This window comes from Rana temporaria, chromosome 1 (genome assembly GCF_905171775.1).
Source record: "Rana temporaria chromosome 1, aRanTem1.1, whole genome shotgun sequence".
Taxonomy (NCBI): Eukaryota; Metazoa; Chordata; class Amphibia; order Anura; family Ranidae; genus Rana; species Rana temporaria.
Genome location: NC_053489.1, coordinates 528,574,966 through 528,601,177, shown reverse-complemented (window position 1 = coordinate 528,601,177; position 26,212 = coordinate 528,574,966). Strand labels below are relative to the sequence as shown.

Below are 26,212 nucleotides of genomic sequence, written 5' to 3'. Positions count from 1 at the left end.
AAATGTAGTTCCAAAACATCTGGGGTGCCAAGGTTCACCATCACTGACCTAGGCTATAATTGTTTAAGCAGGTGCATCACAGAGACTCACAGAGAGGGTGAGTCTCTAAGCGGCCACTTTCCCACTTTCATTTATGCCCCCACCACCGGCATATTATGCAATATGCTAACATTGCAATCTGGGGGGTGAAGGTGGGTTGGCAGAGGGTAGGTCCAGCGGGCTTGGCTATTTATTTATGTTTCTGGAAGTGTTGGCAGTCAGGAGGAAGGACTAATGGGCAGCACTGATGCTGCTACTGCATAGACTGTCAAAAAAAAAGCAGTGGCCTGTCATCAAGTGTGATTGAAGGGATTGCTGGAAGTTTGCCCAAGGCAGGCCATAGATTAGGCAATTTTCTTTGCCCCACCATGGGTGGAAGGAAAAAAATCAGCTTGTTTCCCCCATCAACAAAGTCAGTGTTGATGGGTCAATGCCTCCGAGAGCGCTATTGTTTTCAGCCCGCGGTGAGTGTGACGAACCTTCCCTGCCAGCAGAACACGATTAGTGTAGCAGGCTATAGCCAGTGGCATTAATCGTTTGGGGGGAAACATGACAGGCTGGTTGTATACAAGACAATCGATAAATCAACCTATGTACAACCAGGGTGCCCATACAAGGAGTGAAATTTGGCCAGTCCTTGCTGAGTATGTCCTGCTACAAAAAAAACTAGGCTTTTAGCTGCTGTACCTTGGATGTGCTGGGGGAAGGAATTTGGTGAATGGACCTGCTTATCCCACTAGGTCTATGCCCAGTACGAAGTAACCTACTATGTCTATGCCCAGTACGAAGTAACCCACTATGTCTATGCTCAGTACAAAGTTACCCACTATGTCTATGCCCAGTACAAAGTATCCCACTATGTCTATGTCCAGTACGAAGTATCCCACTATGTCTATGCCCAGTACGAAGTAACCCACTATGTCTATGCCCAGTACGTAGTATCCCACTATGTCTATGTCCAGTACGAAGTAACCCACTATGTCTATGCCCAGTACGAAGTAACCTACTATGTCTATGCTCAGTACAAAGTAACCCACTATGTCTATGCCCAGTACAAAGTATCCCACTATGTCTATGCCCAGTACGAAGTAACCCACTATGTCTATGTCCAGTACGAAGTATCCCACTATGTCTATGCCCAGTACGAAGTAACCCACTATGTCTATGCCCAGTACGCAGTATCCCACTATGTCTATGCCCAGTACGAAGTAACCCACTATGTCTATGCCCAGTATGAAGTAACCTTCAACAAGCTATACATTATTATCCCAAGACAGTGGGACAACTAACTAAAAAGTGGGACTGTTCCAGTAAATCTGGTACGTTTGGTAATTGTGATTAAAATTTAGCATTTACATCAAGCTTTATATTTCAACCACCCTTTATGTTGTGTTTCACAACACACCAGAAATCTGTATGCAAACAGATAGGTTATTATACTAGCTGTGCATCCATTTGCAGACAGTTCAATGTTTTCTGTCCCTGTCTATGAACCTTGCCCAACAATACAATAGTAGTAACCTTCTCTTTCTACTTGGATTGTGAGCACAGATGATACACTGAATTTGCCAGAAAAGTTAATTAATATTAGAAAGATTATGTGGAACATTATTTATATTTTGCAGGAGTCAATGCTATACTTACTTACTATATTTTGCCAAGCCATGAGCTTTTCAGAATAATACCTGAGACAGGAGAAATTGTTACATCAGCAACATTCGACAGAGAAAAAAAGGACCGCTTTATCATTAGAGGTAAGTTATTTGAATTGCTTGTGCTGCATTGTGGGTAATATATAAACATATCTCAGCAGTACAGTACAAAACAGTAAAGGTGTCTGAATACAAGAAGTACTATTTACATTCAAGTTAGCAAATCTGAAGCCTTGTACACACGACCGAGAATCTTGTCGTAAAAGAAAACGTTGTTTTTCTCGACAAGGTTCTTGTCAAGCTTGACGAGATTCTTGTCAAGCTTTCCTTGCATACACACTGTCCAGACAAAATCTCGTCGTTCTCAAACGCGGTGACGTACAACACGTACGACGGCACTATAAAGGGGAAGTTTGATTCCACTGGCGCCACCCTTGGGGCTGCTTTTACTAATCTCATGTTACCACGTGTTAAGTAAAAGTTTGGTAAGAGACGATTCGCGCTTTTCAGTCGGTTACAGCGTGACAAATGTGCTATCTCCATTCCGAACACTACTTTTACCGAAGGTGCGCTCCCGTCTCATACTTTATTCTGAGCATGCGCGGGTTTTTAAGCATACACACAAACATGTTTCTCGTCGTAAACCAGCCCGACGAGAACCGCAACAAGAAAATTGAGACCCCCGACGAGAAAAAAGACAGCATGTTCTCTTTTTTTCTCGTCGAGACCCACGACAGTTTTCTCGACAAAAAACATACACACAACCATTTTTCTCTGCAAAAAAAGCTCTGCCGGCAGTTTTCTTGATGGTTTTTGCCGAGCAAAACGGTCGTGTGTACAAGGCATGATACCCCAAATTGTGAAAAGTATTTATACATTATATGTTATTCTTTGTCCTTGACATATATAATTTTATCTTACATTTTCCTGGAACAAATTTAAAGGAACAAACTATAGACCAAGAAAAGAGTATGCATTCATCTCAATTCCAGTAGGTACAAAATATACAGCATGGCCAGGATGAGACATTGGTACTGCAAAGACACAAAAAGGCAAAATCAGGTATCATGGGCGTCATTTAAACTTAAGCAGTGCCTTAAACACACAGGTGTTCATTTACTAAAACTGGAGAATACAAAATCTGGTGCAGCTGTGCATGGGAGCCAATCAGCTTCTAACTTCAGCTTGTTCAATTAACTAGTTAAGGACCGAGACCTCAGATGTCACATTTACACTTTAATGCAATAAAAATAATAATAAATACATAAACGTCTTTCCCTTTAAGACCATTGGGCGAAAGTGACGTTTGATGTCGCTTCCGCCATCCAATGGTATGAAGCCGAGATGGGGCCATCTTTCCCTCACTTGGCTCCAGGCTGTTGAGGGGAGAGGACCCGATCGTCTCCGCAGCTACCGATGACTCCAGTAAGCGGTGGAGACGACCAGAGCACCCCTCTCCCACCCCCGATAAAAGTTATCTTGCGGCCAATCCACTGCAGAGACCACTTTTCTCTTAAAGCGGGCAGCCCTCTGTTGAGAATGTGAGGAATACAGCGATGTGTTGAGGACTTGACTTCAAAATTCTCCAGATCTCAATCCAGTCGAGCATCTATGGGGTGTGTTGGAAAAACAAGTCCAATCCATGAGGTCCCATCTCACAACTTACAGGGCTTAAAGGATCTGCTAATAACGGCTTGGTGTCAGATAGCACAGCGTACATTTAAAAGTCTTGTGGAGTCCATGCCTCCATGGGTTAGGGCTGTTTGGTGGCAAAAGGGGGACCCACTCAATATTCGGTGGGTGGTCATAAAATAAAATGGGAGTAAGAATAACCTCTAAACCTTAATTTTGTCCAACTGGGGAACATTTTCTTTACATCTCATTGAAGCAAGAAATGGTTATCCTGACTTCCAGACTTACGTTTTATCTGCCTTTAAGTTTTTAACCTTTTTATATGGTTATAATGAGTCTGGCTTGTTACCATACATTTAAAACCAATTGATTTTATCAAGAGTAGGTGTCTCCACATGGCTTTACTAGTCAGCTAAATGTCTTCCATGTACACGAGGAGCCTGCAAACCTAGGACTGCATTATACATGGCAGTCCGACCAATTGATTGAAAGATGACTGATTAAAGTATTGTAGTAAATGTCGTCTTTCCTTTCCAGTTTTCCATTAATTTAAAAATCTTTCTATGTATACAGGATAATACTGTATGCTGTCTTTTAATTGCATGCATAGTGTGTTATAAGGTGAACTTGTAAAATATCACTAAGTGTATATAAACAGCATAATTAACTGACATACTGATTGTGTAGTATGGAGAGCTGCAAACTCTAGAGCAGGGAGTCTCAAACTGGCGGCCCTCCAGCTGTTGCAGAACTACAAGTCCCATCATGCCTCTGCCTGTGGGAGTCATGCTTGTAACTGTAAGCCTTGCAATGCCTCATGGGAGTTGGAATTCTGCAACAGCTAGAGGGCCACCAGTTTGAGACCCATTCTTTAGAGTGATATACCATATACCTGTGAGTTTTTTCAAATTTCTTTCTATTTATTTCTAGCACCTCATCATTATAGCATATGACATTATTTACATTATCCTTGGCTGCTAGGTTCTGGACCTTACTGCTAATCTATGTATTTTCTGTAATTCTTCTATCATTAGTATTGGTGACAGATGGTGGAACCCCCTCCTTCTCCAGCTCCACAACAATTGTTTGTACAGTGCTAGATGAAAATGATAATACTCCTGAGCTTTTACTTCCTGAGGCTGAGATCCATGTCCCAGAAAACCAAGCTCCAGGAATAATTCACAATGTGCTGGCTACGGATAAGGATACTGGCAACAATGGCAGAGTGCATTTCCAAATAATTGGTAATTAATAATACTTTCTAAACTGCCTGCACAGATGTCTAACACGGCATGAAATTTCATTTTTTACCTGTCATGTATTCAGTATTGCTTGGTTTGGAGTTATGAGGTGTTTATTTAATAAAAGAAACATAGAGTGTTCACTTAATAATGTAAATGTTCACTTTGCAACTTGAATATTCACTGAACTTAGTAAAAACAATGAATCTGTACATTTCAAAAGCAGTCATGCGATGGCAAAAATTCAGGTTTTTCATTTCCCTTGAACATATTTGTATATTCAAAGTGAGCAAAGATTTACTTGGGGACTATTGTTCACTTCGCAAGTGAACAGTCTCTAACATTTTAGAGCCCCAATGTGCGATTTGTTTTTAAGATTACACCTCATGTAGCGTATAATTCTAACTACATAACAGTATATATTTTACATTTATCTATAGTAATAAAACATAGGTAAAAGCTTTCTAAAAGTGTATTCGATTTTTTAATACTGGAGAAAACAAATACACCAGTACATCTTGATTAATATATTTTTATTGAAATTTAATAACATGTTTTCTTGGGGAAGAAAAGAGATACAATTAACAACATAGGAATATGCAGTAAAACTCGTAGGTGCCTTAAATATGTTTAATGATATACCTATGGATCATAACATAAGATACCATAAAAATAATTATACCTTAAGAGATTAAGCATTGAAACCCATAAGTAAATGTAGAAAATGGCAAAGAAATAAAAAGAGAAAAATAGAAAGAATAGAGGAGAAAAAATAAAAAAGGGGGGGGGAATAACGATGACATCAACAAGATGTCCAATACTATTAATATTTTTTTTTATATATAATAGGAGTTTTAGGGTCAGATGAAGGAATTCTAGGATAATAAGGTTGCAAAGTAAGAGTTTTTTATAAAAGCTATCCAGGGAAGTCATATGTCCTGGAAATTGAAATATTGGTTGTGTAGGTGCACTGATAATTCTTCCATTCTCATCAATACATCTAACATAGGTATAAGCTTTTAATTTTTTGAATTACTATAGGAAGAAACCAATGCAATAAGATATACCTATTGCATGAATTCATACTTATTCAATAGCTGATTTATTAGTAGCCTAACTAGAGTAAACTACCATTTAACTCTAAATATATTCAATATTAACTATTACAACTATTACAAAGCACATATAAACTATACTATTATTTGAAGATAGTTTATTACTAAAGCCTAGTACACACAGGCGGAATGTCAAGGGGCATCGGGCGGTTCAGTAGAAACCGGCCAACATTCGGCCCGTGTGTAGGTCAGCCTGACCGACAGAAGGGTCATGACTGAAAAAGGTCTAGTGACCGTCTCAATGACCAGGGTGGCACAACAGGGGGTACCGCTGTACTAAAATCAGTTTGTTAGTACATTGACTCCGACCTGAGCTGTCAGTTTTTTTTTTGTTTAACCCAGTGGGCTGTAGTCGTGTGTACAAGACTTTAGGCTCGATTCAATCTGGCGATTTAGGCAATGTGAACTGCAGCAGCAGGAATCTTCTGATTATTGTTCCGACTGAGAGCGGCTAGGTGAAGATCACTATAATGACAGTACAAAACAGATTACAGCGCACACATGCAAAAATTACATTTATCCTGCAAGGCTAGTTAAAAACACCTGAACATATTCAAAAATACAGGGGTTTGGTCACACTATATGGTCATATAGTGCTAAGGCCACTATAATGACATGTTCTCTCCAGTGGTCACAGCTGTTTGCGGCTCTATGCTTTTTGCATAGTTCTATGTTCCTTGTCAATTGAGAAATTAAATAAAGAAAATACAAGAAGATCTGTGCTCCATCCCTTCTGTTTTTTGAATGGGTTTGGAAACCCGCAGGATGTTTGTAGCAATGAGTTTTGACAACTGCAATGCAAGCAGTTTACCATTTGTTCTCTCTCTATATATACCGATATATATAAATATATAAATATATATATATATATATATATATATATATATATATATATATATATATATATATATATTAGTCAAAAGGTAACCTACAGCAGTGGAGAGAAGGAAGAGTACGTTGTAGGTAATCATTTAACTCTGGGCAGGTACTGAACACTGTATAGAGGAGGCAATGGATTCTGTATTAGTAATAACTTGTTTAACATATCAGAGAGGTTATCTTTTAAATAACAGGTGCGTTTTAATAGTGGTAAAAAGTGCAAAAGACAGTAGGGTTGATTTACTAAAACCGGAGAGTGCAAAATCTGGTGCAGCTGTGCATAGAAACCAATCAGCTTCTAACTTCAGTTGGTTCAATTAGGCTTTGACAATATAACCTGGAAGCTGATTGGTTTCTTTGCAGAGCTGTACCAGATTTTGCACTCTTCAGTTTTCGTAAATACCCCTACAGCGATATTTCAGTGTTTACTTCCTCTACTGCATTAGTTGGTGGATGAATAGTTTTGCTAAGAAAGTTCCACTCAGGATAGCAGTGAGTGGCAACCCCCTAGAAACACATTCTAAAGAAAATGATTTCCCTGTAGATGGTAGTATCATAACTAAAAAGAACTTTCCACTTGAGTTAATGAGATGCTGTTTGGAACCAGAGGACAGTTTACAAGTGTTGTTTTTGGCACTTAATGCGTTTTTTGTGTTTGTATGAAAATGCTGCTACGTGTCCTCATGCTGAATTTGTATTAAGATACATATTTTATAAGGTGTATCAATTTTGAAGAAAGGGTTACATCTGGTAAAGTCATTTCACAGTAATGGATGAGGGCTCCTACATTTACTGTCAGTGCCACCCACCGATTTAAATGAAATGCAGGTTTTAATTCAAACACACGGCAAGTCACATGCCAGACACACTTAAGCATTTGCTGTACAAGCAGAAATGCTTAATATTATTGGAATTAGCAATTTTTTCATTGGTGTTCCCATGATGACATATCTTTCCACTTGTCTGTCTTTTACTGTCAATTTTTGCTTAATGCTTCTTTTACTTTTGAAGGTGGAAACACGGGCGGAGATTTTGCCATCAATAACACATCGGGGGAGCTCTGGGCCACACGCAGCTTAGATCGAGAGGATGTCAGCAATTTTACCATCACTGTGGAATGCTATGACTTGGGCAGCCCCCGGAAAAGCACCACAGCCAAACTGCACATTAAGGTCTTGGACGAAAATGACAATCCACCTACGTTTTCCAAGAGCCAGTACCGCACATCTGTCAGAGAAGACATAACCATTGGATCAGTGGTTCTTAGCCTTCATGCGTTTGATATAGATGAGGGCTTAAACGGAGAAGTAATGTACTCCTTGATTGATGATACACAAGGTGCTTTCACTATAAACCAAACAACTGGAAACATCGAGACGACAAAGGCCTTGGACAGAGAACTTAAACATCAATATGTGTTTAGGGCACTAGCAACTGACTGTAGCTTATATGGTCAAAAAAGTGCTACTGCCAAAGTTATAGTACATATTGACGATGCCAATGATAATGAGCCAATACTTGCAATTAACCCTATGCAGGTCCGTGTTTCTCCCCAACTCTCTGTAAATACAACCATCGCTAATGTATATGCAAGTGACCCAGACCTGGGCTTAAATGGAGCAGTGGTATACAGTCTTGTGAAAGCTGATCCACACTTTTACATTAATAGAGAAACAGGAGAAATTAAAGTCATTAAGCTGTTATCCCCTGTTACCTTCACAAATGCAGTTCTCAAAGTGGAGGCTTCAGACCTTGGTACTCCAGCAAAAACATCCACAGGTCTTGTTACAGTTATCCTAGAAGGAATGGAAATAAATATTTATTTTCTCCAGAGTATATACGAAGCCATAATACTGGAAAACAGTAAACCAGGTATGTTTTATATTGAAATCTTAGATATAATGGGGTTGATTTACTAAAGGAAAATAAAGTGTTGCTCCAGAGCTTAGTAAACTAGGTAAATCTTCACTTTGCAAAGAATACCCGATCACATGCAGAGAAAATAAAAAAAACATAATGATGGAAGTCAGCACGGCTTCTGGTCAGTTACTAAACTCTGGAGCAACTGCACTTGCCTTTAGTCAATCAACCCCAATGAGTACTGTAATTTATTTCTCCCTACACCATAACACAGCTCTTAAATACTATTTATGGATTTGTTTTATAGGCTAGGAATGTGCTAATATTATACTAAATTCTTAAATATAATTCTAACCAAAACTGCTACTTTCATTTTCTGCTGATGCCTGTTTATACTAAATTCTTAAATCTATAATTCTAATCAAAACTGCTAATTTCATTTTACGTTGATGCCTGGTGGTTGAATCCCCCACCTCTCCCTGATTTATCCAGCTATGACCACTGCCATAGTTAATAGAAGAAGTCTCAGGCGTTCTGTTTTCTATAAAGGGAATGCTGAAGAAATCAAAACTGCTTTTTGGCTTTGTTATAGCGGCAGAGATGAGGCATAACTGAGAACACAAGTTAAGGGGGACGGGTACATGTGTGTGTGTGTGTGTGCAAGTGTTTTGTTTATGATTTCCCCTGCAAGCAAAAATTGTGCAAGCCCCAAGGAGACACCCATGCAGCAAACTGGCCTCTACCTCTTTTAGGGTGTAAAGGTGTTAGGGACTTAGATGTAGATAATGCAATAGGTTCCCAAACCAGTACGAAGACTCGATTAACTAGTGCTTACTATTATGAGGCTACAGTATATACTGTAAATACTAATAACTATAATGATATGACATGGGGGCATTTTGTTACAGACTATTGCCTAACATGATGGAGCTTAATGCTTTAGTATAAATGGTAATTAATTAGTAGAATATTACTCTGTATAGGACATTAAAGTGACAGCTTCTCTGTCACATAGCCGGAGATTAATGTTTTTGCTTTATTCTAGTCTTGAAAATCTGGTGTTGCAAATTCATTAAAACCTCAACACATTCAATGAGGTTATGATAGGACATTAGAGTAATTGCTCCTCTGTCATATAACCTAAAATGAGTGTTTTTGTGTGCTTTATTGTATTCTTCAAAATCTGTTGTTGCAAATTCTTTAAAACCTCTTTGCTAGCCAAAGAAGTAAGGAGAAAATGCAGGTGAGAAATTTATACTTAAAATAATTAATAAATTGCAATGTGCAAATAATGGGTGAATTAGGAAGTGCACCTAAACAAGTGGAAGTGAAGATGGTGGGGTCTTTAATAAAAATACATTTTAAATGTCAAAGGAGCATCGGGCCTTATGACTGTAAGATTCAAAGTAATATAGATATGGCTAATTATTCTGAGACCCGAATTTTCCATTTAAGAATAAAAAAACTCCCATTCATGAAACATATAGGTAGAGATTGTGCTTTATATCTACGATGAATAACCACAGAAGTCCCAGTCTGTGAATGTGAACTGTATGTGTGGCAAATAAAAGGAGATTAATGCTGTATAACTTTATACATCAGTTATTTAACAGTGTACACTTTTTTTATACAGACACATATCCACCTTTATTCGTTTATTTTCCTTTCTGTGCATAGGTATCTTCTGTACTATAAATATTAACTTTGGCTTTTATATTGGCTAGTAAACTAAGAGGTGGCTTTTTATATCCACCTGTATATCGTGCATATCTTCTGACTTTACTACATGATTTTTAAATGCAGGTTCATCAGTTGTGACCGTAGAAGCCATACACCAAAATCCGAATGGAGATGCCATATTTTACAGCCTTATCAGCGGTGACAAAGGGACCTTCAAGATAAACTCTGAAACAGGTATATTATTATATGTACAATACCAATGATAAATATACACTGCAGGTAACAACCAATTAAAAGCAAAATATAATTTAGTAACCGCTAACGATTTATGAGTTTAGCTCATTATAAAAGGAGATATTTAGTATCTTAGCTACAAAACTCATTTACTCAGGATGGGGTAATCCAAGTGATGTTTTACCTCCTAACATTCCTTTTGCAGAGTAACCAGCCTGTAATCGTTTAGTAAATCCACCTCACTAGGGCTGTTTTACAGCTTCAATGTTGATCAAAAGTTTTTCACACACATAGGATTTACTAAAGGAAAAAAGGCTGTTCACCTAGTTCAGTAAATAAGGTGGCAATCATCTACAAACAAAAGTCCTGTTTTTTAAATTTCTCTTTGTATTCAAAGTGAAATTTAAGAAGCCATGGGTTAACCCAGTCAGCAGATGTTTCCTATAGCTGAATTACATAAATGTATTTATTTCAGGTACTTATATAGCACCGTCAATTTACACAGCGCTTTACATATACATTATATATTCACAACACTCCCTGCCCTCAAAGAGCTCACAATCTAAGGTCCCTAACTCACATTTATACATACACATACTAGGGACAATTTAGGCAGGAACCAGTTTACCTACCAGCATGTCTTATATTAAGAGATTGGCTTACAGGCCAAGTTAAAACTCTCGGTCTTGCCCCACAACGACAAATTTTAATAGCATTGTCCACCTTTGATACCATACTTCATGTTAAACTCATACTTAGGTGTCCGATTAATAAACTGAGAAGTTTTTTCTCAGCTCAGTTGTCGGGAGTTCTCAAAGGAAAATTATCTCCTCTGCAGCAGGTTTAATAAACTGAGAACTTCAGTTCTCAGAGGGAGAACAGAGGAGAAGTGTTTCCTCTGAAAACGGCTGAGATCTGTGTAAAAGTGGGTGGGCTGCCTGTAATCTCGTGAGATATTGTGAGATTACAGTGCCGCCGAGTTCAAAAAGTGAAACTAAAGTTTAAAAGAACATGTAATTACATGTTTTCAGACATGTGATAACTATACATATATCCTGTATATATACACACACACATATATACAGTACTTATATATATATATGTATACATATACAGTATATATACAACAAATACATGAATATATATTCATGAGTTTGTGTATATATGTGTGTGTGTATACATATATATAAATACTGTATATATGTGTGTGTGTATATATATATATATATATATATATATATATATATATATATAATGTGTGTGTGTATAGATACTGTATGAATGTGTGTGTGTGTGTGTATATATATATATATATATATATATATATATATATATATATATATATATATTATGTTGTTAATATTAATTTTTAACCCACTGGTGCTGATATTGGGAAGAAATAAGTCTTCTTCCTCTTATCACACCAGCTTCTCTCCCAGATTCTCCACCTCTGAGCTGGTTAATCTGGAAGGGAGATATTTCAGTGGAAGGGCTGTGAGATCTTCAGATCTCGGTTTATTAAACTGGCCGTTTGTGACAAAACAGCCATGTGCTGTGATGAAAAGTGGAGAACATGTTCTCTGCTCCTTATCTCAGTTTATTAAACCGCCAATCAGTGGCGGCCCATCCATAGGGGGCGCTCGGGCGCCGCCCCCCCAAGCTGTAAAAATAAAAAAAAATAAAAAATGTCACTTTAAGAGTGACCAGGCGCCGGACATGCGGCGGTCTATGGGAAGCTTCCCAGCCTGCAATCAGCTGATCGCAGGCTTGGAAGCTGATTTGCCCGTGTTTAGGGCGTGTGCAGGGCGCAAGCTGTGCGCCCGCACACACTCCCACTGTCATTTGATTTGCTAGAATGCATGGGTTTGTCATGGGATTGGCTCGGCGGGGACCGGAGGAGAGGTCAGTGGGCAGTGCCATTAATATTATATCACTTCCGGTATTCTGGTGATATCTGGAGCGCGTGTGGGGGCATCATAGAGGAGCGGCGCCAACCATTGAAGGTAAGGAACAGACCGGCTCCTTCCCCCACGCCAGCACCAGCAGCACCCCTGCATCCATTGCCTGCCAGCCCCGCCACCACCACCGAGCCCCACCGCAGCTGAATACTTCTCTCTACGGAGTCGGCGCTAGTACTGCCAGTGACAAGCAGCAGCGGAAAAGTCCCATCTGCTACTATGGCATAGTCCTGGTGAAGCAGGGCAGTCACTGCACTTGTAGTTACTGATTTCTTCCCCCAGCCTCATAACAAAAAGTCCATACCTGCGTGGGGTTTGGGGTAATGCAGGAGCCTGTGCATTAAAACTGTGGCACACTGATCACAGATACAGCTCCCGGGAAAATGAAAGCAAAAAATGTTTGCACATTTTGTATTAGTTGCTTGTACATTTATTACATTTTATAAAAAGGTGGACTATGCCTTCAAAGTTCACTCTCCTTTAGTCTTTTTACTGCACAGAATATGTTTGGTAGCCATTGGGTAAACACTTCAGCTTAAGAAGATTTACCCCCTTTTATGACCAGGCCATTTTTTGCGATACGGCACTGCGTTACTTTAACTGACAATTGCGCAGATATAAATTAAATTGATGTCCTTTTTTTTCCACAGATAGAACATTATTTTGCTGGTATTTCATCCCCTCTGCAGTTTTTTTTTTTTCGCTTTAAACAAAAAAGTCTGACAATTTTGAAAAAAAATCTATATTTTTTACTTTCTGCTTTAAACTGTATCCAATAAAAAAAAAGGAAAAAAAATCTTCATCAATTTAGGCCAATATGTTTTCTGCTACATGTTTTTGGTATGATAAATGGCAATAAGAAAACACTGATTGATTTGAGGAAACATTATAGCGTCTACAAGCTATGGGATATTTTTATTTATTTACTAGTAATGGACAAAGCGGACAAATTGGACACCTAACTGACACTTTTGGGGACCAGTGACACTAATACAGTGATCAGTGCTAAAAAATATGCAATGTCATTGTACTAATGTAATGACACTGGCAGGAAAGGAGTTGACAACAGGGGCAATCAAAGGGTTAAATGTGTCCCTAGTAAGTGCTTACTCACTGTGTGGGAGGCGCTTCTATTAAAGCATGGCATAGATCCGTGTTCCTACTTAGCAGGAACATAGGAGCAACGTCTTCTCTACTGACAGAACATCGGCCTGCCTTGTTTACATAGGCAGATCACCATTATGCCTCTGTACTAAACAATTGGCCAATGGCCGTCGGACATCGAGTCCGTGGTACCTGCCACTGGGCCCCTGCTGTGTGTGATCATAGCATGAGCATGCCCCAGACCCGGAAGTGTCAGATCATCTACTACCTAGTATGTGATCTGGCACAGAGCGGCCGCCCTGCTGCAGTATATGTGTAGTGGGCAGTCATGAAGCGGGTAATACACTTATTTTAAGAAAGAAGGCTAGTTGGTCAAAATTAATAAATCTACATTACACTATTTATAAGTTTCCTGTAAATAATATTTAGCTGCATTTGTAATATTTATTTGTGGTATAAAATGAACAGTTTATTTGCCAAAAATTTGATTATATGTTCTCATTATAGAAGTTGGTTTCATTATAGATCTTTAAGATCTGCTGTATTTTGTCTAACAGGAGAGCTCACAGTGAGGGAGTCTTTGCTACTTGATGCAGAAGCCAACATGAAAATGAATCTAGTGGTCGCTGCCACAAGCAGTACTTCTGTGGCATACTGTGGAGTTTCAGTATTGATCCAAGACGAAAATGATAATGTGCCAGTGTTTGACCGAGACCATCACATAACTTCTGTTTTGGAAGGTCAGGGATACAACCTTTTTGTTATCCAGGTACAGTAACTGCATACAGTTCTCTATCTCCTTGGTTAGGTTTGTGGTATTTTAATAACATCTACACTTGGGATTTTCAATTTTTAAATGTTATCTAAATATTATCAAAAAAATTACTACAGTAGGTTCAAGAATTTTCACTCAAAATTGTGTAATTGTTTAATTATGCAGTCACGTAAAATAAAATTCCTGTACCCACTTAAATGCAGATGCTTTTCATAGGATTTGAAAATTGAAGTGAATATTTGCACAATTGTTGAGCAAAGATTCTAAACTCAATTAGTAAATCAACCTCAACATTTCAGGTGTTTTCCTCATCTGTGTTCCTGAGTAATTATCAAATTTACACTGCAATTAATCCCAAATATATATTCCAACTATAAAGTATAATATGTTTTGCTACTACAGAAATGTATTTTTATGTAATATTTCATTACCGCCAGATTTATAGCATGAAAATGGTAGGAAATGGTATGAGATTATAAATGTTCTTTGCCTGAGACCACAACATAAATTTGTTAATACTCCACTACTGCTGCTACTGCCAGTTGATATATTTTTTGTGCTTCAAACGCCCAGCTCCATAATTTATAACATAAAATCACAAAGAGTTTAGGTTCCAAGTACTCATTGCTAAGTTTTTTTTCAACCATTTTCCTACCACGTATTGAAAAATAACTTCAAGCAGTGATAATGCTAGATTTTATGAGACATAGTTCCAAAACGGACCTTTTCGTATTATTCTGCACTATATATACAGTACACAGTAGAAGTTTATTTTTTATATAACTTTGACAAATTCCAAAAAGCCTAAGCTGACTTTGTGCCCATTTGTCTCCCCTTTCAATGTTTTTTTATTGGTTTGGGTAGGTGCAAATGTCATTCACCAATATGTGCTTCTATCAAATGCTCCTATAATGCCTGTCAATGACTGAAAAATCAGACATGAAAGTTATTTGGCTAAGACATGTTATAATACCACATATTTTTGAACTAGCACCATTAAAATGGCAAATCTCTGCACATTGATATTAAACCACATGTGTTGTAAGACATAGGTGTGAATGAGCCCTTACAGAGAATGTTAAATCTGAATATACAGAGCGCAGTTTCAAAGAGTTTATCATTGACTAAGCACAAGCAAAAAAATAACCCCCCTCCGCACACAATTACTGTGTATTTGTAAATCAAAAGTATGGGGGAGAAAGTCTGCTCATGCCTGGATTTGCTGCAGGGGTTGATTAACAAAAGGCAAATTGACTGTGCACTTTGCCTTCTACAACTGCAGTTGCTCCAGAGCTTAGTAAATGAGGTAAAGCTTAACTTTGCAAAGAGTACCTAATTATGTTCAAAGAGAAGAAGAAAAAAAAAAGCATTTTTGCTTACACATGATTGGATGATGGAGGTCAGCAGAGCTGCTGCTCATTTACTAAGCTCTGGAGCGACTGCGAAGGGCACAGTCTATTTGCCTTTAGTAAATCAACTCCACAGTCTTGTTCAGATAGATTTTTAGAATGTGATCTTTAATTTGAGATAGTTTCCTCAGTACATCCAAAACAGCCAGATAGGGCAAATATATTATATTTATGGGCACTACCAGACCCCACTAGACAACTTTGGCCAGCAGGTTTTTGGAGAAAATGGTGATGGGCTATGATGGATATCTTCCCTCATAATTTTCTGAGTTATAGGCTATCTAGCAGGGCTTCCTTAGGACGTAAATCACCATGCTCATACTTACATTGTCTGACTAACACAAGCCCATCTAGGTAAAAGAATGGTGAGAGCTGGGAACCCCTGTCAAGTTTTTATTGCTGTCTGAGTCCCCACTGGGGAGACTATCCATCTCTATTTGTCCTGGTGACCATTGTCGCTGGGACTGAAAGAGATGTCACTTGAACAAGCACAACGATAACATCTTCTAACAGACACACTTGTTCTGAGAACAACTGTCTAAGAGAGGAGTTTGCTCAGTTTCCTCTCACTTCCTATTATGTCTAAAGGACAGGAAGTGAGGTCACATCTCCCCAATGGTACACAGATGGCAAAAAAAAAACTGACTGAGGTTTTAACCCATGCCCTTTTCCATCCAAAATTAGGAAAACATTGGTTTTGCATTCACCTTAATTATTAATTGTCTGTAATGTTCTTTAGGTTCTAGGTTAAACAGTAATTTGTACTTATGCGTAGCATATGTGTTCCTCTGCTGTGTGGCACTTGATGATGTGCTTTTCTACCAAAAACATGGTATTGTACAATACAGTTGTGGTGGAGTTCCCCATTGCTTACCATTCTCAAATGCAGGTGTGGGCTCCTTTGACTCTGTTTCTCACAATCCCTTGGGCTCCCACAAGCTCCAGGGCTATTGGTAATGCCCAGGGAGCAACAATTGCTATCTCTCTCATGCCTTTGGTGCTCAGAGAGGCTGCACCTGACGATACAGCAGTGACTGGGCATGTGAGCTGTAACCAGGTGAGTGATCTGCCTACTATAGTTCAGATCTGTACCCCAAGTCCTAAGCCTAAAGTAGGGTGACACAGTGAATGCAACCATTATCCTGTGTATCTGGAGAAGAGACCCTTTCTGCAACCACCCTGTGGAGCTGGTCTAGGGATCCGTTCAGATGCTTACCTGGAACACAAGAGATTTCAAGGGAAATGCAAGTAGTCATTGCTACTGACTGATTATCTGTCTCTACTCACTGTTTCATAGACTCTGCTGCCACCTAGTGACCCTTTAAGCAAACTGCTCCTAGATAGCCTTGTTATTGCACACTTTTCATTTTCTGTTGTACATTGTATTGTGTTATATGCATCTTTTTTTGTTATATTGTATCTATTTTCCACTTTGACTCTTTTTGCATTGTCAGTTCCTACTTTAAACTTACATTTTACAGAATAGATTCAACCACTTACTGACCAATGTAAGAATATAAACATGCTGTCAGCAAGCAGTTATTAAGATTGTGGCTGCTAATGATCTCGGCACTGTTTTCAGCCAGTGATGGACTGTTTTGTAAAGTTGATCACTTTTGCATTGCTGTGATAGGCGTACTTGTGTATTGATCTTCTTTTTTTTAGTCAGTCTTTATTAGTCAGCATTGGATACCCACTGAATACATTGACACTTAAAGTAAGAGATTTAGGACTGGATTGAATGGTCGATTTAGTGATTAACATAAGCTAACACAAGTTAATGTGCTTTAGAACTTTGGGGTTAATTTCCTAAAATGGGAGAGTGCAAAATCTGGAGCAGCTCTGCATAGACAGGGACCAATCGGCTTCCAGGCTTTTTTTGTTAAGCTTAATTGAACTAGCCACATTTAGGAACTGATTGGCTACCATTCATATCTGTACCAGATTTTGCACTCTCCAGTTTTTATGAATATGTTGCTAGGAGAAATCTGCAACCAAAGCTGGACATACACCAGTAAATTTTTGATTGATTGTTGGTACAGAAAGTCTGGAAAACCCCAGTTGCAGTAAATCAACCCTACTCTTTCTTCAACTCTTATGCACTTTGTGATTCTATCCAATGTTAACGTATACATTTATTCACATTTTTGCATATCTGTTCTTGCCTTTATATGTTTTTTACACTGTGATAAAAAAAAAAAAAATAGTTTCTTTGTAATGTTTACAGATTTCTTATCTATTTTATAGGTTTTTGCCACTGATGAAGATAGTGGGATGAACGGGCAAATAGATTACTCATTTGTGGATGGCAATGAAAATCAAGCTTTTTTAGTAGATTTCAGATGGGGCATTATTACAACTAATGCTATTCTTGATCGGGAAATAAAATCCTCTTACAGGTTTGTTACCTGTCTTAATATGTAGGCTAAGTTTTTGGTCTGACTTCATTTTAAAAAATGACAATGTGTATTGAAGATTATTTTTCACAACCTCTCCTCTTTAGTCTTTGACTAAATCATATATTTGATTTAACTAATTAGTTATGATCTAACTAATCATATGTTTGTCATCTGCACTGTGATGTCAACATGAAAACTGGGCCTATGCCTGACATTAGGGATGGGTCAAACACCCCATGGTTCGTTTCACACCAGAACACCTTGAACAGGCAAAAAGTTCTAGCGAACATGCAAACCCTATTAAAGTCTATGGGACACGAACATCAAAAATCAAAAGTCCTAATTTTAAAGGCTTGTATGCAAGTTATTGCCATAAAAAGTGTATAGGCACCCAGGGTCCTGCCCTAGGGGACATGTATTGCTAGTTAAGATAGCTGTCATTGAAAAAAATGGGAATTCACATCACGCAACTTGGAGTCTCACAAGTTGGATCCCAAGTCGTGGCAGTGTGACCCGAGCATAAAGCTGAATACACGCTATACAATTTTCTTTAGATTTACCAAAAACATATAATATGAGGTCAAACCTAAATACTTTTAATTTGTATGCAATCAGGCAGGTCCTTGCACTACATAGTTGAAGGTAAATCTAAAGGAAGACGAATAACAAAAGTTGGATAGTGTGTATCCAGTTTTATACTCAGTTGTGATGTGACGCTACTCATATTGCAAGACCTCGCTCATTTATCAAAAAAAATTGCTCCTCTTGTAAAACAACCACAGACCAAGTTACTTGCAATACAAGGTTTTACTGTATTTGATCTTACTTTTTTATTTTCCATAATTTATTTTAACATAGATAAGATGACTTATTGCAACGCAAATTACAATGAATTTCTATAAAAACTCCACACATATGTAAACATATAATATCCTCAACATACACACACGTAAACAGTCCGCCCCCCCCCCCCCACCGCCACACGTATAAAAAGTCTAAAAAGAATCTCCGCCACTGCAGCAAAGCCAGGTGACCTGCAGTTAAACAATATTATACAAAATTACCATTTAGGGCCTTGATAAAACACTCACAGACCGAGTTACTTGCAATCCAAGGTTTTACTGTGTTATTTTACTTCTTTTTTTCCATCATTTATTTTACATGGTTATAATTTACATCAAATTTAGTTTGTTACACATATTTTGTGAATCAAAAAAAGTAACTAGTAGGACATGCCGTAATAAAAACTTGCTCATTCTTAATATCTGCCTATTATGATGCAAAATTGCGGTAACAAATCTGACTAAGCATTGAGTCTCTCAGGGAATTTAATGTCGAGCTATCTTTGTTTTATATCATAATTAACAGATGGAGGCTCTAAGCAATTGTTGCTTACATTGATACATTTCAATTACTGGGAAAGTGGAAATGATATAAAGGCAACAGGCCAACAAAACACTTACAATATTTTGTATGTAGTGGTAATTTGTTCCAAGATACTAGTAGAGAACTTGATCAAAAATATTGTTTAGCTAATGCATCTAAGCAATACATTTCTTAATTGTATGCAGGGATTGACATAATTAATTCCTCTTTCCACTACAATTGAATTAGTTAAAACTGATAGCAGTGAACCAATCAATGAATTAGTAGCATTTCCCTCTCGCTATGCAAACTGATGTGTGTTTCCTGCAGTGTAGAGATTTACAGATATAAAAGCAGTGCTAGCCAAATACTGCCAAAATAGATCCAGGAACTCAGGCATTCAGTCTACAACATGATATCCCTCTTGCCTTATCTTCTTCATTGCACAATACATTTTTTTTTCTTTTTTTAGACAGTACAGGTTTACTTTTTTTAAATATTCATTCTTTATTCTTTTTTTCTCGTTCAAATATTAACATTTCATTAAAAAAGGAAACAATTATTCCTTATATGCATCATAATCTTAGTAGATATACAAAAAAGTGAGCACACCTTATATGGCATACTGAAAAAAAAGGAGAAAAAGGAAAAAACATCTACTGGAGTAGAAGAAACAGCCGGGTCAGGACGTCTATATGTTATTTTACTTAATTCCAATATTTCACTTATACTATTTCTCATTACCCCCCACCCTCTATTCCTCCTCACGTATTGCTACTCCGTTAATCTCTTTACCATTGGTTTCATAGAGCAATTCACTCACCCGTTTGTCTCCCCTACCCCAGCTAAATCACAGGGCTACAATAACCATGACTCTACTGAGTTATAAAACATGTGCCTTTTCAGTCAGATATTCTATTTTGGTCATTCTCCAACCCTACTATTACTCTTACCCTCTAGAGAGGGACACCCCTTTTTTCCAGCCATGGCTTCCACATCTCCTCAAATTCCTTAAGATTACCTTTTTTTATGTAGACTGTTCTTTCTTTGCAAATCGTCTCATTTATTACCCTGATCCATTCCCTTACTCCTGGGGGTATTGTCGCCTGCCATCTCATGGCTATTAATTTTCTGGCTTGAAACAAGCATCTCAGTATTTCAACTGTGGTGCTCTTCTTCTTCTCCCGTACTTTCCTATACCCCAATACACATAGTGTGGCCTCCATCTCCACAGATGTTCCAAATGTATTACTCAAGGTATTAAGCACTCCCTCCCAATACCGAAACAGCTTTGGGCAACGCCACACCATGTGTATAAGGTCTCAAGACCCCTGGCATCTAGGACATTTATCATCTAGTCTTCTTCCGTACTTGAACAGATGCTTAGGCGTGTAATAAGCTCTATTTATCAACATCAGGTGGGAGACTTTCTGCGGGGGTGAAACTGAAACCTTCGGTCCCATTTCTAGAATTCTCCTCCACTGCTCCTGTGTTATTTCCCCCATATCCACTTCCCATCTCTCTCTTACTTTAAAGAGATTAGACCCTGTATTGACATTTTTGCTTATCTGTCCATATATTCCGGATATAAGACCCTTAGTTGGGCCTACCTTAAGTAAGTTTTGGAAAAGGGGCATTTTATTCCACTCTAGGGTTTGTGTCCTAAATTGGGCTTCAAGGGCATGCCCTACCTGCAGGTAAGTAAAGAATGAGTATTGTGGTATATTAAATTCCTCCCTCAAATCCAGGAATTTCCTATAACTGTCACCCTTATACAGTTGTCTCAGCCGTTTAATACCATGTATTTCCCATTCCCCAACCTTTCCTCTCTGGAGGATTTCCTGCAAATTGCTATTATTCCACAGAGGGGTGTACTCAGTAAACCCAGTATATCCCAATTTGTTCCAAGATACTAGTAGAGAGCTTGATCAAAAATATTGTTTAGCTAATGCATCTAAGCAATACATTTCTTAGTTGTATCCAGGGATTGACATCATCAATTCCTCTTTCCACTACAATTGAATTAGTTAAAACTGATAGCAGTGAACCAATCAATGAATTAGTAGAATTTCCCTCTAGCCATGCAAACTGATGTGTGTTTCCTGCAGTGTAGAGATTTACAGATATCAAAGCAGTGCTAGCCAAATACTGCCAAAATAGATCCAGGAACTCAGGCATTCAGTCTACAACATGATATCCTTCTCTCCTTATCTTCTTCATTGCACAATACATCCTCAAATGGGCTGTAAGGTTTTCTGATTAAAAATCTTGTCTTACTGCTTTTTTTTAGTGTTCGTTTCAGGCTCCCATACATCTTCTGTGCCCCCTCACTTCCGTTTTATTTGAATGAACAGTGCATGTTTGTTGCAGTCACATGCACTGCTCACTGTGCACTATATCCCATGGTTCAGTACAGGTTCTTAGTTTACTGTGCATGCACAACCTGAGTCTGTTTTTCTGGGTGCTGCTGTCAGTCTAAAGCTTGAGGCCAGGTAAGGAGTACAAAAACAAGTGTGTCTTGCCTACAGTCAAGCATGGAGGTGGGAGTGTCATGGTCATGGTCTGGGGCTGCATGAGTGCTGCTGGCACTGGGGAGCTACATTTCATTGAGGGAACCATGAATGTCAACATGTACTGTGACACACTGAAGCAGAGCATGATCCCCTCCCTTCAGAGACTGTGCTGCAAGGCAGTATTCCAACATGAAAACAACCCCAAAACACACCTCCAATATGGCCACTGCCTTGTAAAGAAACTGAGGGTAAATGTGATGGACTGGCCAAGCCTGTGATGTCATCATGGAGGAGTGGAAGAGGACTCCAGTGGCAACCTGTGAAGCTCTGGTGAATTCCATGCCCAGGAGGGTTAAGGCAGTGCTGGAAAATAATGGTGGACACACAAAATATTGACACTTTGGGCCCCATCTGGACATTTTCACTTAGAGGTGTTCTCACTTTTGTTGCCATTGGTTTAGAGTTGGTTCACACAGCAGCGGCATGACTTCGGGGGCGACTCTGCAAGTCTTCCTGAGGACGACTTCAGAGGCGATTTGCAAAACGACTTCTGTATAGAAGTCAATGCAGGTCGCCCCGAGCCACCCCCAAAGTCGTACAGGAACCGTTTTCTAAGTCGGAGCGACTTGAGTCGCTCCTATTAGAACGGTTCTATTGCATTGAATGCGACGCGACACGTCAGGCGGCTGAGCCGCCTGTCGTGTCGCCCCAGTGTGAACCGGTTCTTAGACATTAATGGCTTTGTGTTGAGTTATTTTGAGGGGACAGCAAATTTACACTGTTATACAAGCTGTACACTTACTACTTTGCATTTAAGCAAAGTGTAATTTCTTCAGTGTTGTCACATGAAAATATGTAATAAAATAATTACAAATATGTGAGGGGTGTACTCACTTTGTGAGATACTCTATCTATCTATCTATCTATCTATCTATCTATCTATCTATCTATCTATCTATCTATCTATCTATCTATCTATCCATCTATCTATATATATATATATATATGCTCTAGAGCAGTGGTACCCAACCTTTTTGGCACCAGGGACCGGCTGCATGGAAGAAAATTGTGCCAAGGCCCGGCGAGAGGGGGGGGGGATGTACGCACATGCGGGGTGGGGAGGGCGTAAGTGATTTTTCGCTGGCAATTTATCGGGGCAATAGCTGCTGTTCTGCTGTTGGCGCTTCAATCATCACAGCACCATGGTTGGTATGGTGTCAGAATAATTGAAGCACATTATTTCTATTATTACATTGTAATATAAATGAAATAGTTCAACTCACTATAATGCCGAATCAGTGGGAGCCATGAGCGTGTCACTTGCCATGTCGCCTGCCACCAGAAATGTCACTTGAAACGCCACCTGCCAGTGCCACTAGATGATGAATGTCACGTCACCTGCCTGTGCCACCAGATGAGGAATGCAACTTGCCACGTCACCTGCCAGTGCCACCAGATGAGGAATGCCACTTGCCATGCCCCCTGCCAGTGCCACCAGATGAGGAATGCCACATCACCTGCCTGTGCCACCAGATGAGGAATGCCACTTGCCACGTCACCTGCCAGTGCCACCAGATGAGGAATGCCACTTGCCACGTCACCTGCCTGTGCCACCAGATGAGGAATGCCACTTGCCACGTCACCTGCCTGTGCCACCAGATGAGGAATGTCACGTCACCTGCCAGTGCCACCAGATGAGGAATGTCACGTCACCTGCCTGTGCCACCAGATGAGGAATGCCACTTGCCACATCACCTGCCAGTGCCACCAGGTGTGGATTGTCACTGCATTTGTGGCACTGGTTCAGTGGTCTTTGAGTGAGGGCAGGAGAGCGGAGATGCAGGGCGGGCGGTGAGAGATGTAACTGCTCTGCTCCTCACCGCACCTCCGACATTCAGCATGCTGTGAGGGCGGAAGAGCGGTGATGCTAGGTGGGGGCGGAGAGAGATGCTCGCCAGCGCGCTTCTCTCATCCGCCCGCCCGATCCACTGCGCTCTCACCTGGCCCCACCTTACAATGTCATGCTGCCCGCTGCGGCCCGGCTGCAGAGGCGCTACGGCCCGGTAGTGGGCCGCGGCCCGGGGGTTGACGACCCCTGCTCTAGAGCATAAAAACTTTTCTTTATGCTGCTGATCAGTTCCCAGGCAATAAGCAGCCAACCGGATATTCTTAACCCTGGTGAGGAATAGAGCCCCTTCAGCTGCACTGCTCTATGCCCAAACATTCTTCTCATATGTTTGGATATAAAACAAAGTTTGACAAACTACTTTAAAATCATTCCTGAGTGGTAACTAATATGAAAGCCTGAGGAAACAACTAGGAAAGTTACAAATTAAAAAAAAAAAAGACAAGGCACAGTCCATTAGTCTCCCTTTAACATAGTTATCCAACATTTGTTATGGTTTAAAATTGGCTTGAAATCCAGAAGTAGTGTTTTAAAAATAACAAGTCATTAATTATGAATCTCAGAAAACACTTTAGTGGGGTTTGGATTCATCTTACTGGCCGTTGGCCATTTCACACCACTCTAAAACAACAAATCATATCTGCAGTCTTACAAGCAGTATATGTTATAAGTTACTGTTACTAAACATAGGCGTAAAATGAGGATATTTTACACCATTATTTCCAAACTTTCTCTATTTTTCTTTAGATTTTGTTGATTGCATTCCATGGACAATTACTTGTTCACTCAGAGATTTAAATGCCAGAATTTGCTAACAATAGCACAACAGTATGTCGATCATAACAATGAGCTATTTTTGGACGGAGCTCTAAAAATGCTAGCTTTACATTTCACTGTAAATCTCTTTGAAATCTTTCTTTGATATTAATACAGCAATCATTTCTGAGTATATCGCAAGAAAAGAACAAGAGCTAGTGTTAAGAAATGCTCTTTGATAGCTGCATTATTCTGGTACCCCTTGGAGGATGCATTAGTATTAAAGATTAAAAATGCCCTTTTCCCACACTGTGCAAAGTTTCACCCGTTAAACCTGTTTCCACTAAAAACATTTTTTTTTTAAATAAAAAAGCTGCTTGTTAATATCTATCTATCTAGCTATTTAGCTATCTAGCTATCTAGCTATCTATCAATCTATCTATTTATGATCCAAATTTTCCTCGCCTATCTACAATAGCTCATACCTATGAAAAATAGATGTGTTTTATCACAAACTGAAAATTGGGCTAAAAAAAATTGTCATAAAAAGCATATCATTACAATTTATCCTTGTAACAGCAGTAACAACAAGCTATATACTATTAGAGAATCATGTGACCTGTGGCAAATCATGTCTCTTAGGATCACCAGATGCGTTGTCATCCAATCCTACAATCCCTGTACAATCCTCTTTAGATCTACCAAAGTGATGTAATATACAGTAAGGATCCACCTAAACTATCCAATCAGGCAGGTCCTTGCATTAAATACTGGTTGGTAGGTATAAAGCTGGCCATAGATGGTTGGAACCATGTAAGGGCAGGCTGATTGTACCCAAGTTGATCGATCGATCAACTTGGGTACAACCAGCCTGTCCGATTTTTCAAGCAATTATTGCCTGCAGCTATAGCTCCACGGGAGGGTTTCCCCTACCAGCTCATGGTCACAGGAAATAAAATCACACCTTCTATGGCCGGCTTAACAGATTGTAACTTGTGGTGAGCTTTGGAGTAGTCAAAACCTTGCTGCTGCTGATCTATACTGTATTTTGGATGGGCCATACCATATTTCTAGACCCTGCCCATCAGGTTTATTTCCCTGTCTCTATGCAGCTCTTTATTTCTCAATGGCATTGAAATATTGTGGTGGAATAAAAAGGGAAATGGTGCAGGACAGCACAGGGCAAGCTGATGCAATTAAAAAAACAATCTAACTGGGTCATGAGCTGTTTGGACTGACTTCCTTGAGTTTATAACAAGATATGTACATGCTTGTATACATATTGATAAAGGGGATTTTAGTCAATGAATTTGTCAATTTTGTTTGACATATACCAGTGTTTGCACTGCTGTTTGTATATTTCTTTTTTGTATATTTGTTTATTTATTTTACAATAAACATTTCATACAGGGTGCTTCTAAAATATAGTTTTGACACTATGCTGGGGTTGCTAATAAGAAAGACAAGCACTAGCCCTACACTTTTGGACTGCTCATTTAGATAGAAGAAAGAATGGGGGATGTGTCCCCGCTTTCGCTGTGGTGGTTAGTGTGTGTAAAATCTGTAATTTACAACATACTATTCACAACAAAGTAGTAACAAAGTCTGGTGTCTATATATTTGTCACTTCACACTTTTCTACTTACTGGCTGCAAGTATAAACATTAGGACAATAACTTTTTTTTTCACAGAATA

The 26,212-nt window shown here is 39.1% G+C and overlaps 1 protein-coding gene across 1 annotated transcript in view; it reads left to right on the top strand.

Annotated features, from left to right (window-relative positions):
• Window positions 1-26,212, top strand: part of DCHS2 (dachsous cadherin-related 2) — a 348,197-nt gene that overhangs the window by 308,429 nt on the left and 13,556 nt on the right. The window contains exons 11-16 of the mRNA XM_040331985.1: window positions 1,665-1,793; window positions 4,358-4,567; window positions 7,570-8,430; window positions 10,222-10,332; window positions 13,952-14,163; window positions 17,826-17,977. Coding sequence (XP_040187919.1) covers window positions 1,665-1,793; window positions 4,358-4,567; window positions 7,570-8,430; window positions 10,222-10,332; window positions 13,952-14,163; window positions 17,826-17,977 — 1,675 coding nt within the window. The remainder of the gene's footprint in view (window positions 1-1,664; window positions 1,794-4,357; window positions 4,568-7,569; window positions 8,431-10,221; window positions 10,333-13,951; window positions 14,164-17,825; window positions 17,978-26,212) is intronic.